This window comes from Triticum aestivum, chromosome 5D (genome assembly GCF_018294505.1).
Source record: "Triticum aestivum cultivar Chinese Spring chromosome 5D, IWGSC CS RefSeq v2.1, whole genome shotgun sequence".
Taxonomy (NCBI): domain Eukaryota; kingdom Viridiplantae; phylum Streptophyta; class Magnoliopsida; order Poales; family Poaceae; genus Triticum; species Triticum aestivum.
In genome coordinates this window covers 234,656,552-234,673,511 of record NC_057808.1, presented here as the reverse complement: position 1 = coordinate 234,673,511, position 16,960 = coordinate 234,656,552, and the positions used below count along the sequence as shown (strand labels likewise).

The window sequence follows — 16,960 nt, the reverse complement described above, 5'->3', positions numbered from 1 at the left end:
GAGCACCACAACCTTTGCTACCATCCTGCACTCTTGCCGCCAACGCCACGTCTTCGACGTCGCTACCACTAGGACGGCGTTCGGATCTGGCCGGCCTCAGCACCATCTCGAGCCCCATTCCGCCTCAGCAGGCACCAAACAATCTGAGGGGAAAACCGCCGGGAACTGGCCGAGATCCGCGCACCGAGTTATGCCCGCCGCTCCATCTCGCCGGCAAATCACCGAGCGGAGTTTGGATTGGTTGATTTTGGAGGATTGAGGGGAATGAGAGAATGGGTGAGTTGAGTGGGAACTGATGGTTGTCGGCGAGGGAAAGGAAAAAAATCTATTCATTCAGTTCCCACTTCCCATCGAACAGCCCCAGGAGCTGACGTGGAGCTAACTTCGCGTTAAGATCCGTGCTGAAAATCCAACGGTAGTCAACGCATTCGGCGGGAACCCTTAAAATCTAACTTTCGGTGGTTATCTTTTTCGTTTTTCTTTGTGCGAGAAAGAAATTTAGGGGAGAGGAGGTGTGCGATGGGTGGGGGCGACAGCGGGGCGCCGTGACATTTTGCGTGGGGATGGGAAAAAGGAACCCGAGTCACGTGGGATGACGCGCTCTGCACGAACGACACGATTGGGGTGCGAGACCAGGTGCTCTTGGAGACGTGGTTTTCTTTTTCAGACATGGGCTTTTTCACTAAGGGCCAGTTTTTTTGGCGGCTTGAAAAATAAGCTGCCTCTTCCCAGCTTAAAAAATAAGCCGTCCCTAATTTTGTTGGGACTTCTAAATCAATTCTCTCATAACTTCATCTCAAAAAAAAGTTCTCTCATAACTAGTTTACAAGCCTCAATGAGTAAGAGAGATGGCTTATTGAAAAAGGTGAGGAGGCGGTTTATTTTTTTTAAGCTGACAAAAGAACTGGCCCCAACGGGCATCCGTCCAAGGGCGCTAACACATGTTTGCTTGCTAAACGTGTCCGTGTTTCTTCTGAATGATCAGGAACAGACATGGATCCATTTAATTGGTTCAGGTTTCAATCCCCGGTACAAAATCAAAATATATACTGTACATGGATAGTTCCGTGTTGTGTTATGTATACGTACTCTCGCGTAAGCAGCTGTGTCGTTGCATCCGCATGGGTATATATGTACACACGATCGACGCAAGAATTAATCACCACACACCTGCATATGCTACTGCGTACAGTACATACCAACGATCGAGCAAAGTAATCTGCTCAGAACATGAAGAACTGGTGCTTGTCCTTGCCACTTCTCCGGCCGCGCTGGTCGCCCCCGCGCGAGGACGTCACCGTCGCCGACGAGGACGAGGGCCCGCCGCCGTAGCCGGGGATGCGGCGGAAGCCGATGTTCTCGACCGCGCCGACGGTGTTGAAGAACATGCGCTTGTTGAGCTCCTCCACCAGCGTCCGGTGCAGCAGCTGGCTCCGCACGTCCACCATCGACCGGTTCCTCGTCATGCGGCCCTGCTGCCTCCGCGGCCGCCCCTCGTCGCCGCCGGCGTCGGGGCTCCCGCGGTGGTGCCGCGGCCGGCCGGCGCGCGACGACGACACGTCGTGTCCTGCTGTGCCGCTGTCTCCTGGGCCGAATCTGGTGGCCTTCACCTGGCCCGTCTTGGAGACGCCAGGCTTCTCTTCGGGCTGGGCCTCTTCGGAGGAGTAGTGCAGCGCGGAGCGCGTGGAGCTCGTCTCGTCGTCGTCGCTGCTCACAGCGTAATCTACGCCAACCACAAGAGGACACGTGTCATGGCTCAACGAAGGACAGCAAAACGACCACAAATTGCAACTAGTCAAAGGTAGGGAAATGTGTGCTCCATTATGCTGTCCTTTCGTCTTCATCAAGGATGACTATGATATATCCCATTTCCATATGCTGCGACGTGACATAAAATATGTGCTTTTTATCATGTCAAATGGAATGCTAGCAAATGAGCATATGTAGACAGCGACAACCGCGTGATGAGTATATGCATGCCAACACCACAAGCAATGGCCACAGTCGCCGATGCATAGACATAGACCATAGGTACATAAATTCCAGTATGTCTTAAGACACTGATAGCGTCTTTGATATGCATGCTAATCATCTGTCTGGTAAAAGCGTATTACTGAAAAAATATGAATTTTGTACTACGGAAAAATCGTTACAGACCTAGTCGGCACTCTTTTACTTTATTATTAAGCTAAATAAATGTTTTTGTATCTATTAGTTGCCATTTCACTCCACACTTCCTAAAAAGTGTAACATGTAGTTTCAAAAAAGGTGTAAGCATGTAAGAGCATGTGCAATGCTTGGTCCTTATGTAGACGTTTGCAGTTGAAAAATATATCAAAACTTCAAAATTTCATGTTAGTGCCCTCTCTTTCAACGCTAGCAGCTAATATAGCTAATACATGCACTAATAAACTCCAGAACCTGTGGTCATGGCCCCTAAGTATTTTACCTCCTAATGCAAAGGAAAAAGGCCAACGATCGACTCCATCTTTTGTGATGATGCCACACCAATTGCAGAATTTCTTGACACAATTGTTAATTGGCTGGGAATTCTATCGTAGCGCCTTCTGCTAGCCCCTATGCGTTGGGCATTCCCTAATAAAGGTCTAGTGGAGTCGTCGCATCATACTTACTTCCCCTTTTTTCTAAGCAGAATATAGAAAGATCAAATTTGCATTATGGTTGTCATTTCTTAAAACTTCTCCACTATGTGCCTTGATCGCTTCTTCAATCTAAATGAATCTTTCAGTCCATTATATCATCATCTAACTATCGTCCACAACACACAAATATAACATGACTAAAGATTGCATTAATATTTCACCTTTGTTCTTAACACTTGTGTGCAGTCTAATTTAGAATTTGTAGTGTGCAATCTTGGATTACTTACTACAAGAAATTTAGGTAATAAAGAATCCACAAAACCGTACTTTCTAGTATGTAACTATGTTATGTATTCCTAGCAACTAAAATTGTACTTAAGATTTATATTGTAAAACTATATTTATGACAAATTTAACAATACTACCTTCACATAACCAATGTAATATACCACATGGCACATTGGTGAGTAATCTAAAAAAGGTTTATATGTTTGCACATAATAGTTGTTCAATAAATCTGACTACATGCTTCTAAAGTGTGGTCTATATATTCCCAAACAGAGCTGTGTATTACCACATAAATAATTACTGGCAATCTGACATTGTATCAACGTCTAACTATGTTCATCCACATAATATAACATAAATAATTGCATTAAGACTTCACGTTTGTGCTTAATACTTATGTGCAATCTAATTTAGAATTCGTATTGTGCAGTCTGAGACTACTGAGATTCAACAAATTTTGATAACCAAGAATCCACAAAACCGTACTTTCTAGCGTGTAACTATGTTAATATACTATAGTAAATGGCAAAATTAATAAGACTACTTTCACATACCCGACGTTTATATACCACATGACACACGTGGTGAGAAATCTAGAAAGCAATAATTATATGTTTTCACATAATAGTTCTTAAAATAAATCTAACGACATCCTCTTCTAAATAAAGTGTGATCTATTCCAAATAGTTACTATGCACTGCCCTAAATTATATTACTCCGTTCCAAAATTCTTGTCATAGATTTGTCTATATACAGGTGTATCTAACACTAAAATATGACTAGGTACATCTACATCTAGACTAATTTAAGACAAGAATTTTGGGGCAGAGTATAACATATTGCTAGCTTTGCATGATCTTCAAATATGCAACTTAAGACATTAGACATTACATGTGTCTAAGCAAAAGTTTAAACAAACGTGAAACTATTAATCATGATATATCTAATTAATAATATCATTAAGGGTGACTTCTTTTTATAAACAGTTAGACCCCAAACATAGTGCTCTAGCTAAATCGTTGTATCTATGTTCTTTACTTCCTGTCATATCCCTCTAAAAACTTCTTATCGCACCACCATTTCAATTGTAAACCGACCTTCTAATTACTTTTTTAAAAAGGGAATATTAATTAACCCCGACCTCTGCAATCGGTCTTCTAACTACTAATCAAATCAAGTAAAGTAGCATTGCGATGCTGACATATATATGATCACAAGTCAAAAAGACTGGTGTTAAAATTACGCACCTTGGAACCAGCCAGCGTAGCCGCCACCTGATGTTGTCGGCCCTGTGCCACAATGAGACCCGTTTGAAGAGGTCGGGGAAGAGGAGAGGTAGTAGAAAGGAGGCTGCTCCTCATTGTCGTCATTATCGGCGTACGTATAGTACTCCTGCTGATCATCACAGCCACCGCCGACCCAGTCCGGTACCAGCCTCGTGATCTCCTGCTCGATCATGGCGGCGATCTCTGAGGGGTCCCGGTCCGTGATGTCCAGCTCCTTCACCATCTCCCTCGCCACCTCCGTCGCTGTGTCGCCGGCGATGTCGAACGGGAAGTAGATGTTCCTCGAATGGCCTGATCACATGAACAGTTAACCTTGTCACGTTGTCAGGTCAAGACTTCCATGTACGTACGTACTTGTCTGGGAAATATTACAACGGCTAAAAAGTGGAGTACCTGCTTCGTCGACGATCTGCACTTTGAGGAAGATGGTGTCGTCGTCGGTGTTGAGCTTGCCGGTGATGGTCATGTCAGTCCTTGCTGCCACCGGCTCAGCCTCCTCCGGGTTATCCTTCCGGTCACCGGAGGTGGGCAAGGCAGGCAGCAATGGCGGAGGTGACAGTGTCATGGTGGTGTCCTGCGTGGAGAGGAAACGGTCGAGCAGGAGCTCCTGGGCGGAGGGGCGATGGGAGGCGGGGACAAGGCACCTGCCGATGAACCTGCGCGCGTCGGCGTCATCGACCCGGTAGAAGGCGTCAGGCAGCTTGCCGGAGGTGACCTTCTTGTAGATCTGCGCGGGGTTGGAGCACTCGGCGTAGGGGTACTCGACGGTGAGCATCTCGAGCATGCACATGCCGAAGGAGTAGACGTCGACGAGCTCGTCGTAGTCCTCGTCGTACATCTCGGGCGCCATGAACTCGGGCGTGCCGATGACGCTGTGCGCGGCCTGGGCGCCGCGGAGCACGGCGGCGAGGCCGAGGTCGCCGATCTTGACGGTGCCCTGGTGGCCGTTGACGAACACGTTGTCGCACTTGAGGTCGCGGTGGATGACGGGGGGGTCGTGGGCGTGGAGGTAGGCGAGGCCCCGGAGGATCTGGCGCGCCCAGCCGCGGACGGCGCGGAGGCTCACGCGCGGGTACCGGAGGCGGTACGCGCGGAGGGTGCCGGAGGAGAAGAGCTCGGTGATGAAGTTGAAGGTGCGGCGTGGGGTGCCGCCGGTGCAGCCGCCGCGCGGGGAGGGGGAGGAGACGGAGACCCATGAGGCGTGGAAGGCGATGATGGCGTCGTGGCGGAGCGTGCTGAGGAGGTGGACCTCGGAGTACATGCGCTGCAGGGCGTCGGGGGTGCGGAGGACGTCGGCGAGGTTGGCCTGGTTCCACGCCACCTCCACGCCGCGCACCTCGTCGAACCCCCTGTACACCGACTTCATCGCCCCCTTGCCCAGGAGCTCGTCGAACTGCATGCATGCATCACATTTCCAACATAGATCAAGCTTCCCATCCATCAGCCCCAAGAACAACAATTACCAAAACAAAATGTACTAAAGCTGTACTAAAACTGCGATGCAAGCGAGAAGTAATATGGATCGGAAGGAGTAATATTTCCGTGTGTGTTTTCAGGTATAAATTACATTCGCAATTCAAATTAGAACTCACACTGACAGCACTTACGTAATATGACCGTTACTGCTTAGTTATGCCAATTTCATGTTAACAAGGAAATATAATTAAAAGAAAAACCAATACGTAGACTAACAATACAGCTACTGTACACAACTGTGGAGAGAGCACTGAAAGGACAAACATGAGTGACCGCTACAACTTCATCCACTGAGAAATAAAGGTGAAGGATATCTTTGGGGGATACTGACAGGGCATATTATCCCGTTGAAGCTTTCAAAGCATCTCATTATTGGCATATCGACACATGGAACAATCCTCGCCACCAATCCATCACTCATCAGCCAAACCCAACTTAGTCCTAACCTAACTAGGGGTCTCCAACCAAACACCAACTCTTCCCTGATATAACTTGGATTGATTAGATTAGAAGAGAAATCACAATGAAATTCCCACCTTCCAAAACTAATGGTCCACCTTGCTCAACTATTTGACCAGGTATAGAAATACTACTGTATATCGATGATGTATTTCAATGCAACAATTTCTATGCTTGTTTGCGTGCATTAGGATATGCTAGCTCCCTCCATTCACAAATACTTCCACCGTTTTATAATGTAAGACTTTTTTGACAGATAAAATGAGTAAACAAACACACTAAATTGCGTCGTCTATATACATTCAAATCAGAAAAAAGATAAAACATCTTATATTTGTGAATGGAGGGGGTTAGTATTTAATTAATATTCAACTGGCCCGTTCATATCCGGACGATTTCAGGCCTGCTACCGCACAAAGAAAAATTGGCTGTAAACATCTCGTACGTGGTCGCCAACGGGCAGCAGGTGAAATTCATCAATCAATCTTGCATATATACTCCAATTGAAAAGTACTTAGTTTGCAAATTAGTGGACATGTACGTACGTAGTTAGCCACTGAATTGCACACGTAGTTTGACCGTAAACAAATTAGTACAAGATGTGCATCTAGCTAGCTAGCTAGCCCTAGCAAGACAACAAGAGCCAAATGGACATGTAAAGAAAAGAAAAAGGGACAATAATTGTGGCCTTGTTTAGGGTAGCTCCCATGTACACATCAACACGGAATCCATCCTTGATAATTGAGCTAAACATTTGAAAGCCTACAATCATATTCAGTTCATGGTGTAGTTGTAAGCATGTTTGACTCGAACCTAATCTAATCTAATCACAAGAACATGTTCCTAACAAACAGAAGAAGAAGAAGAAGAAGAAACCAAGAACACGAAGCTTGAGAAATTGAATGTAAGCAAGCTGCTAATTGGTTATTATGACTGATTTAGGTTGCGCGATAAACTTAGCTGAAGCGATGAGATCGAAGAGATGGAGAGCTTACCCGGCCGTAGCGACCAGTGGGGTCGGTCTCGACGTATCCATTGTCGCTGTTCCTCGCCGCCGGTGACATCTCCGGCCGCCGCGGGCTCGACATGGCTTAACTACTGCTGCTCTACTAGCTAGTACTACTAGGCTCGCTGCGGCTGTGTGGACGGATCAGTAGGTGATCCTGCTGGCGGCCAGCTTGCCGTCGTGATAGGTGCAGAAGACGCCAGAGAGGAGGCGCGAGTCGTCGATCCGCCGCAGCATGATCCACGCCGCCGCAGACGACGAGGAGGATGACGGCCCCGCAGCCGCAGCGTCGTCGAACCACGACCGCGGGCTGCTCATCTGACGCTGACAAGGACGGGGCGGTAGTAATAGGAGGTGGCGAGGAGAGGCAAGGGCAGGTTGAGTGCTGGAATTGGATGCCTCCGATCGCGCACGCGCCGGATCAATCATGCACGCATGTCATGTCATGTCAGGTCCAGAATAATCGTCATGGCAGGCAGGCAGGAGGAAGAAGAAAAGGCGGAATTTTTCTGGCTTGTGGCCTGGACGCTGCCTGAGAAGGACGATTATTTGGGGCTACAAGGATCTGAACCTGAAGAATCCATGCCTTGAAAGCTCCATCTGTGGACAGATGGCAGATGCAATTCGGAACTTTGATGATGATGAGGACGAGACAGATAGCGGAGGATCGTAGAACGGTTTGGAGGCTTGTGAACGGGATGATTCCCTCGTGGATATATATGCTTCTGTTACTCTGCTTTTAGAGGGGCTGGGGCTTGTAGTTGTTGCTTCGTAGTACAGATAAATCTGTTGTAGGTAGGTAGGTTGGAAGAGCAGAGGATCCAAGCTCAAATGGACAAGATGCGTCTGCCTTCCTCTCCTTGTAGAACATGTCTACATGGTTATTAGTTGACCCTTTTTTTTTGAAATAAACATCAGATCTATTATAAAAGTTCATAGAAAATAGAAAGCATCTCAGACACGATAAAAATTACATCAAGATTCTGAGACCACCGAATGAACACTACTGCCACCGGACGAGCTCGCTCCCCTACCGGAGCTGGCTTTACTTTGTCAATGACAGCTCGAAAGTCTCCGTGCACGTGCTCCTAAGGTTCTTAGTTGACTTCTACATGAATTATATATGTATGAAAGTTTAGCATATTCCCTTTTTGGTTCCATTTTTGGATGAAGAGAATTAGCACGCCATGTAAACTTCTTGTGTGGCATCTTAACAAAGGAAAACTCTATTATTTATGATTTGACTGGGACCAAACTTAGCTTTTAGCTCCACTTGATTGCGCTGGTAGGGTCTTCGAGTTTGCGGAATTATTCGTTAGACCAATATAAGCTGTTTGTCAGACCAATACTAGACCATTTGGTTTTCCCCTCTCATTATTTCAGGAGTCTAAAGAGTCATTTTCTTGCACAACATCCCAAACCTGGGCCTGGAAACCCACTTCTCCTACGACAGCGACCTACTTAACTGAATGATCACCTTCCGACTACGTTTTAAGTTGTACACAATCTATAATCAGGATAAGCTATTATTCTCTAAGACATGCGCTAAATTTGGCTCGTGAATACCACGCAACTGTTGAATATGGATTAACTGTGACAGGCAAGTAGGAGTACTTAATTAGCAGAGCGGGTGCAAAATACAAACATCTCTTTGACGTTTGACATTGGTTTCTTTTCCTTATGCAACTTTTTGGCGCATTTGGGAGAGGACTCGACACTGATCCTGATGCAACTTCTATCTTTTAACTGGTGCTTGGTTTTTGACCATTCGAGCAATCGAAAAGGTTACATGAAGAGGAGCCAAGTTTCTTACAGAGGATACCAAACCCAGATTGGGACTTCACCCACCAAATTGCGTCAACCAAACTGAGCCCTAGAGAGAGAAAAAACTTTGAAAGGATAGACTCCAATAATTGAGCTACCAAACTTTATTCTACATGTACGTACTTCACCCACCAAAAGAGCATATAAAAAGGGGCATAATTGGGAGTTCAAAACAGCCAGAATTCAAGGTATGATTGCATCATTCTGCAAAAATAATTGTCTTCCGCATGGAAATACATCTTAAAAATAACATTATTGAGAGAGATAGTCGTTTTATTTTTGACCGACTACACGATTGAACATATCGTTGCATCCTATCCAAACATGTCACTAGACTACATGACTCGGATTCTTCTAGTTGCATTTTGACTTTACGCTTGAAAGCGACATGATATCACCACACGTTTCTGCCCTACGCGCTCGTTTCTACGCAAAATCACAAGCAAATCATACTCAACATCATACCACCTTTCCCAACATGAAACAGAGCTAACAGTAGAGCATAATGATGTTACAAATATAAAATAATTAACAACAATGATAAGGCAAGGCACAACACGAGCAAAATTTCTTTCCATGTATTAACTGCAACTCCAAAATCTCACATATGCAACGCCTATCATTTCTAGGCAGCTAATGTTACTTCGGGCAAGGGGTCTTTCAGTTGCAAGTCAAGACCCAGACAGATTAACACTACAAGAGCGAGCTCCCGGGCAATCCTCGAATGCTCACAAGGTAAAAACGGAATGTCTAAACTATCTCTTTTTCTCTCCTTTTTCTATCCATCTTTGCATCCTGTTCCCCACTCAAGGGGAACGCCAAAACTTTAAGAAAGCGAAAGGAAATATAAATTTTTGCCCCCAAGTATCTACAGTTCTACATGGCACAAAATGTCCTGTTTTCCAGGAGGGGTAGGGGCTGAAACTTCAGTTACTGCAGGGCAAGCTTGCATTTGTCGCCGCCGCATAAGGTGAATCTGACGACTGGAGAACCAAGTTAGGATGTACATGATGATGCTTGACTAGAAGAGAAACCCTCTGCTATGGCTGCACTGAGTGTGCGCCACACATCAGTATTTTCCGGTTGGATCAGAAAAAACAACAGCTCTGCTATGCGGTAAGCCATATATCGCGTCAACTGGATAGTGGTGGGAAATCACCATTGTCCTTGAGATGATATGGCTTAGTATTCCTGCAAATTGTGTAGTGTAGGATTATTAAGAACTGTAAATGTTGAAAACACACATAATAAATGAGTGAAGTCACAGTGAATGTGGTAAAACCAGAGAAAAGGAATGCATTTTCAAGCTGAACAGATGTGATTCAAGGTTACACTAACAAAATGGACGATTTCCATATTACAAATTAGTGTTCTAGTGTGGGTTTCACGTGGCCGTATCAATATTTTTTGCTGAAGCTAAAACCTAACACTGACCTTAATTTCTGTTTAAGAAACTAATAATTGTGGTGTGCCTCAATAGTCATTGCTGTAAAATAGTAAAGAAATAGGGATTAGCTACACGTCCCTCTATGAAACAGTTGACGTTATTGCTTTTAATTACTAAAAGGATGCATCTTACTAACCTCATTACATTAGATCTATAACCCGTTCCAGGATTTTGTCCAGGAGAGTTCGATCTCGGGGTTGAAGAAGGTTTAGTGTCAGAAGCAGAATATGGTCTGTTAGCTTGATTTTGGGAAGCACTCCTAACTTCCATGTGCAATGCCCCCAAGGTCCCAAACTCAAGTTTACTGTCATGTGGATGAATAAAGCCCCTTCCATGAATATTATCCTGTATAGAATGGGGTGATGGAGTTGGTATCTTCAACGGAGAGGGAATTCCTTTATCATTTGCAACAGGAACATAAATCGGCAATGGTGGCTGTTGCCTCAATTCCTCAGAACGTGTCATATCTGCAGGCATGTCCACCCTACCATAACGATGATGCTTTTGATAATTATTTCGAGGGAAATAATTCTTTCTTTCCCCTCGTCCAGTGGGTGGTGCCTCCATGCACAAATTCTACAATATCCATCAAGCCAGACAACTCAGATAAAAAACAAGATAGAGCGGCACAAACGGCACAAATACAGTGCCTAGCCTTGAGAAAGTAAAACTGTTCTGTAACAGAAACATAAAACTAACAGGGATATGTTCATGAATATGTATTTACAAGAGATATGGCAGCTCCAGTATCACTTTAATTCAAGCACAGGAGCATTAGTAGATTATTCTTGCAAGCATTTACATGCATGATACATGGAATAAAAAAGCACTTAGATTAATACAAAATTCAGTTTACTCGAAATGCATTTTCAAGTTGTACAAGCAGAATAATGGACAAAAAAAGGGAACATACTGGGTCGGGGAAGTAGGTGACTGCTCCATGAGGTTGCATAGGATCCTCAGTGCGATAAAACGGCTTTAAGAAGAAGTAGCCAGGTGAATAAGGACCAGGGGCCATTCTGTTTGCACTGGGATATCCATAAGCATTTTTTCTGTTATGACCATTCAGTGAGTGTTTGTTCTGATATTGTACAGGTGGTGGGGCAAGCATTGGATAGTAAATTGGATGAACTGGATAGTCTTGATGGCAACTCTGTGAATAGAGGAGATTGTTAAAATTTGTTCTGTAGTCCCCTGTGAGATCTGATAAATTGTCAATGGTGGCACACCGATCACCATCCACCTCTTTGTGCACCTTCGTTGACATCCCATTGCTCACACTAACTAAAGAACTAGTTACAAGATGTGAAGCAGATTTCATTTCCTGGTGCTCACCGCTAGAGCTATGTTCCTCCTGCTTCAAAGACCCATGATTATCTGAAATGTTGATACTACTGAGCTGATAAGATAGATCCTCACATGGATTACTGTGTAAAGGTGGATAGCCCTTGTTGTCTCTTTCAATGTTCAAGTTCACTGCAGTGCCTTGCACATCTGGGCGTACCCTGCCGAGGTTTCTCTTCAGTGTGCTCCTGAAGAACTGATTGACTTCATCCACAATAGAACTGGCAGGAACTTGAAGGATCTTTCCAAGCTTCCGGGCACCAAGATCAAAAGCACTGCGTATTCTGTAAAAGTTACCTGGGCATTCAGTAGTCGAGTTAGGCCCAGGAAATAAAATCAAACTAAGGACTATGTCCATGAAGCGGTTTGTGCACATAAGAAGAAAGTTACGTGTGTTGATCAAAACAAGACCACAAGTGCACACACAACAGACAGCCATTCAACAGCACATTTGCAAGTGAGATTAGTGGAACTGCATGATTAAATGGCAAAGAGTTTCCTTGTACACAAACCTTAAAATGAAATCCGCTAGCCGATAGAAGCCAATTGCATGCAACAGCAAGCAGTGGGAAAAGCAAGACAGTCAAAACAGCACTAGTTGCAGTAAATTAGTTAGTAGTGAACTATAAGAGGAATTGGCTCGGAAAAGGTCAATGAAGGAACAGAAAATTGGGACAAGCACATATTAACCGTAGAACTCTGAACGTGGGAAGCCCATTTCGGCCAGTCATTATGCAAACTAAACTATCTGTGATGCAAGTACATAAATTAGGGGCAAAGAAGTCAAGCAACACTTTTCTTTGAGTGGCGGTGTCAACAATGAAAATATGACATGAATATGAAATCAAAAACAATTTCACATCACAACAAGCAAGTTAACACATCAGCTTTTCCTAAATTCCCTATAGTTGTGACATAGTTAAAAGCATAATCATCCTTTGTACCACCAAAATAAATGATCTAGAGGCAGAAAACAGACCTTTGCTGACACTGCGTCCAAGATTGTTACTCTGCTTCAATGGATCCACTATGTTGAGAAATTTTCGAGGGAACGGGCGTGTATTTCTCTCATTGTTCCTAGGGGGGGCAGTAAACATTTGAGCACATTCTCTTAGAAACTTCTCCCGCTCAAGAAAACAATCATCATGAATGCCTGATGAGTCGGCTGTGCAAGAAAAGCTATGTGATTAGCAATTATAACACAAAACATTCAATCATACACAAAGATCAGGCTGTGTACACTTACTAACTAGCTCAGGTAGGGAAGACAAGGAAATAGGACCATGTAAGCTTATACCCCTATTATCCCAGTCAAACTTGCTATAATAGTCCAGAAACCTATAGAGTACCTGTGGAAGAGCAGATAGTGATGTCACCCTTGTGAGTGTGTGCATCCTAAAGGAGCTTAGAAATGTGACAAACACAATCTTTACAAATGTGGCACACAAAAATTAAGTCAGAACTTACAGCTAATGGACCATCCAAAGACTCATGGAAGAGATGGAAGATATATAGCACTAATGTCTCCAAGGCATAGGTAGAAATTAGACCATGGTGGGCTCCAAGGATGCGGCTTTCATAATAACACCAGGCTTTTATAAGCACTATACTTCTCTTGAAAAGGTGGGTTTTTTCAAATCTTTGATCCACCTACAAAATATGGTGGTTACAAATATGCCTGGTAACGAGCAGACTGATAACAAGGAAGTTTTTTTCCCAGGTCCTACCTCAGAAGGAAGGGAAAGGGAATCATAGATGATAGATCTGCGGTTTCAAGAAAGCAACCAAGTAACTTGTGGCAACTTTGAAATATTACCTGCTCTAGAAAACAAAGCGTATATAGTCCACCAATCTGATTAAATGAGATGTCGACAACAATATTTTGGACAAAGCATTTGACTAGCTTGACCTGACATCAGAAAGGCACATCAGTTGAAACATCCTGATGATAAAATACTAACAATATGCGGCAACATGTACAACAACAAAATTTGTCCATAACCATGACATGAGATAAGACCGCTGATATGATTCTCCATTATCTCTTAATTAGGTTCCATTTGTTAGGCAAGTTAGGCCCAGGAACGAGATTAGTTGTGTAAGTTGACTATATAGTCTACTCTGGCCAATAGTATGAATAAAGCATGCAAAGATTAATTTAGTATCTCATCCCAGTTCTATCCTCGTTCCCGCTACCCAATCAGGGGGCTATTTGGCATCACGGCTAGTCAACCCAGAAGACCATCTCCCACAGCTACCCGCTCCAGGTCAATCCACCGCCAAGCATCCCACCACACGACATGATCACAGTAAACAATTCCTTTTTATCAAATATGAATGATATATAAGATAATGACATTCTCATTGGTTTCATATGAAAAGATGAATACTTCTGTTGTTCTTCCCCCAATTTATGGTAGGACAAGAATGATATCAACAGTTTGGTTAAATCACAGGAATGTCATTACCCAGCCTTATATAACATACTTAAAAATGAGCATTCATAAGAAGATGGCAGCTACTATGTGAATAGACAATTAGTACCCCAAAAAAAAACTAAAACAGAGAGCAATTCGAAGGCGCACCTCAGCATTTATATACTGGACATCTTTGATTTCAAATTCAGCATCTTCGCGCCGCTCTTCTGATTCCAGAATGGCACGTACCTCATTTGCCAGGCTTTCATCAGAACATGTATAACCGAAAGCAGCCAAGTCAATATCTCCATCAGGAAGATATGTTTTCAGTGGAACGGATCCAAATGGAAAGACCTGGTTTGAAAAAGGGAAAAAAGGTTAATTTTGTACTTCTATAGGCTGTCGAATTATTCAAGATAACCATTAAAAAAATATCAATCTCAGTACAGGAATAAAAGCACAAGCAATAATTCTTTTCCAACTTTGGTACACAATTACTCCCTCCGTCCGAAAATACTTGTCATCAAAATGGATAGAAAGAGATGTATCTAGAACTAAAATACGTCTAGATACATCCCCTTTTATCCATTTTGATGACAAGTATTTCCGGACGGAGGGAGTACAAACAAAAAAAATGTGATTTCATGGTTTTTCTCTAATGCCATCTCCAGAAGTGACGGTATTATTACTTTTTCAACATGTGAAATAGTATGAAGTGTAAAGCATATTGAGCATACCAAGTAAAGTGCCATCACATTTCACTGATTTCCATGCAGAACTTCAATTATCCCTACGCGCCAAGTAGACTATTTATAGCAAATTCTAACTACATTAGCCAGATATCCAGGGAAAAATGATCCAAGACACCTAACTAACTAATTGTGTAACAAACATGTACATAACCCTTCCTCGGATACAACTAACTATATGCAGAAACATGGTTTTATTGCACGCACAAATATAGTAAGATAAGGGCATTTATCCAAAAGGATCATACTAACACGAACAAGATATGGAGGCCCAAAATGGTCACTAAGTTAAGTTATACCCAATCCTCAGACCCAAGACTGACAAGTCATTGATCAATCCGCACTTGTCGTAAATAGATAGTAAAGCAATATGATGAGGGAACTCGAGTGCATGCCCGACAAGGGGCAATGAAACATTCATGGCCAATAAAAACTCAGACATATAAATAATGTCAGGATTCCAAATATAGCAACAAGTATATCTCTTTGATGGCATTGGCAGCGCTAGCACGATCACACTGGAGCCAGAGTACACCTAAAACGAAACTGCAAGCATGGTAACCATGAAATGAGTAGTAGCAATATGCGCCACAGGTTATCCTGGCAACAATTCCATGACCTAAAGGATAAATCAGAACTGTGAGGAATCCTCCTAAAGGGCTCCCAGGCATATAACAGGGATGATCTCAAAGTTGTCACGCTGCGAATAGATTCGCAACTACACACCTGCGCGCCTTGCACATGTCCGTCATGCGCAAAGCAAAGGAATTGTGCAGTTTGTCGTGCAACGGGACAGTAAGGAAAGCATATCGAGTAAAAATTGGAGCATGCCGGAAATGGAGTAACTGGTACCGAGCAGCCGACGGAACACTTGACGAGGCGTTGGATGTAGTCGACAACGGCCGCACGGCGCCCCTCCGAGGCGACGGTTGGCTGGATCCGGCACATGACACCGAGCGCGGCGGCCTCGAAAGGCGCCCATGCGTCCGGGGGGATAGAGGAGGGGTCCGGGTTCGCCAGCGCATGCTCGAGCTCGGGCACGAGCGCCACCGAGCACTCGTCGATGTCGACCATGGACGCTGGAAGCCCCCCGCACCCACGACTTCGCCGGAGGCGCGGAGCGAGCGCCGCTGGAGAAGAAGACGGAAGCTTGGGGCGACGAGGGAGAACCGCTGGAGACGGCGAGGGAAGGACAGCACCGACAAGCAACTTAAAGTGGATGCTAGGGTTCGACAGAGGTGATCGTCGACGAGGGTGCAGTCGCGATCTGCGCGCCGCCGGCGAGGGGAGGGGATAGGGAGAACCGGGGTAGAGGGAAAACAAAATTAGGGATTTCTATATCATTTTTATATGTGAAGGAAAACAAAGGTCAGCATTTTTTTTCCTCCCTCCCTGCCTCCTCACACCTCTTCCCTCAGGATGTCCTCTTCCCCCCTCTTCTTTGGGTGTGTGTGCTTTGAGCTCTCATTGCATCATCCAAAGACCTTGTTGAGATTTAGTGTAGGGTTTATGGCACAACCTTCCAAGGGCACGAACCGAAGCCTCGCTCTTTCAAATCTTTATTGCGTGCGAAGCCTTGCCCTATGTTGGTATTATCCCTGGTGATTGTGTGGCGATGGGGCAATGTCAAGGAAGTGGCGAGGGCGGTGATCGGTAACGGCAAGGGCAGGTGGATGAATGAAGGAATCTTTCCATATGGAACCGACGATACACGCTACATGATTCAATGTCTACAAGGTAGGGAAGAGGGGGAGGGAAAAATCGGGTCTTATAAAAGTACTAGGTACTAAAGGGGAGAGAGTAGTGTTCAAGAAAAGGGGAGAGAGTAAAAAGAAGGTGCGAAATAGGTAACCGCTCACATGTCTCGCGACCTGATGGAACTAGATGCAACGAAGAGCATGCTCGCTTTTCTCTGCTAGCCATCATCGGACCACCATCATGCTAGCCAAGGTGAGTGAAATCGTAGTGGTGTGACTGAGCAGCAGCGCAACGAAGAAAAGAGCACATCCACAAGAGAGCAGCAGCTGAAGGGGAAAGAAGAAGTGAGGAGGCAAGAGCGTA

At 44.5% G+C, this 16,960-nt stretch overlaps 2 protein-coding genes across 3 annotated transcripts; both read right to left on the bottom strand.

The window, feature by feature from the left end:
- Window positions 1-978: 978 nt before the first annotated feature.
- LOC543087 (probable serine/threonine-protein kinase WNK8) lies at window positions 979-7,913 on the bottom strand. Its single transcript, XM_044540342.1, has 4 exons — window positions 7,108-7,913; window positions 4,571-5,570; window positions 4,139-4,468; window positions 979-1,723 (listed from the first exon to the last, which is right to left on the bottom strand). The coding sequence occupies exons 1-4, from the start codon at window positions 7,198-7,200 to the stop codon at window positions 1,224-1,226; spliced, it is 1,923 nt and encodes a 640-aa protein (XP_044396277.1). The 5' UTR covers window positions 7,201-7,913; the 3' UTR covers window positions 979-1,223.
- A 1,587-nt stretch (window positions 7,914-9,500) lies between these two features.
- LOC123120371 (uncharacterized) lies at window positions 9,501-16,231 on the bottom strand. Of its 2 annotated transcripts, XM_044540341.1 has the most exons (10): window positions 15,752-16,231; window positions 14,319-14,504; window positions 13,550-13,642; window positions 13,201-13,383; window positions 12,980-13,082; window positions 12,713-12,898; window positions 11,303-12,030; window positions 10,526-10,965; window positions 10,377-10,428; window positions 9,501-10,133 (listed from the first exon to the last, which is right to left on the bottom strand). In XM_044540341.1, the coding sequence occupies exons 1-9, from the start codon at window positions 15,971-15,973 to the stop codon at window positions 10,416-10,418; spliced, it is 2,154 nt and encodes a 717-aa protein (XP_044396276.1). In that variant the 5' UTR covers window positions 15,974-16,231; the 3' UTR covers window positions 9,501-10,133; window positions 10,377-10,415. The 2 variants fall into 2 exon arrangements, with proteins under 2 accessions (XP_044396276.1, XP_044396275.1); XM_044540340.1 differs by lacking the exon at window positions 10,377-10,428.
- Between the last annotated feature and the right edge of the window lie 729 nt (window positions 16,232-16,960).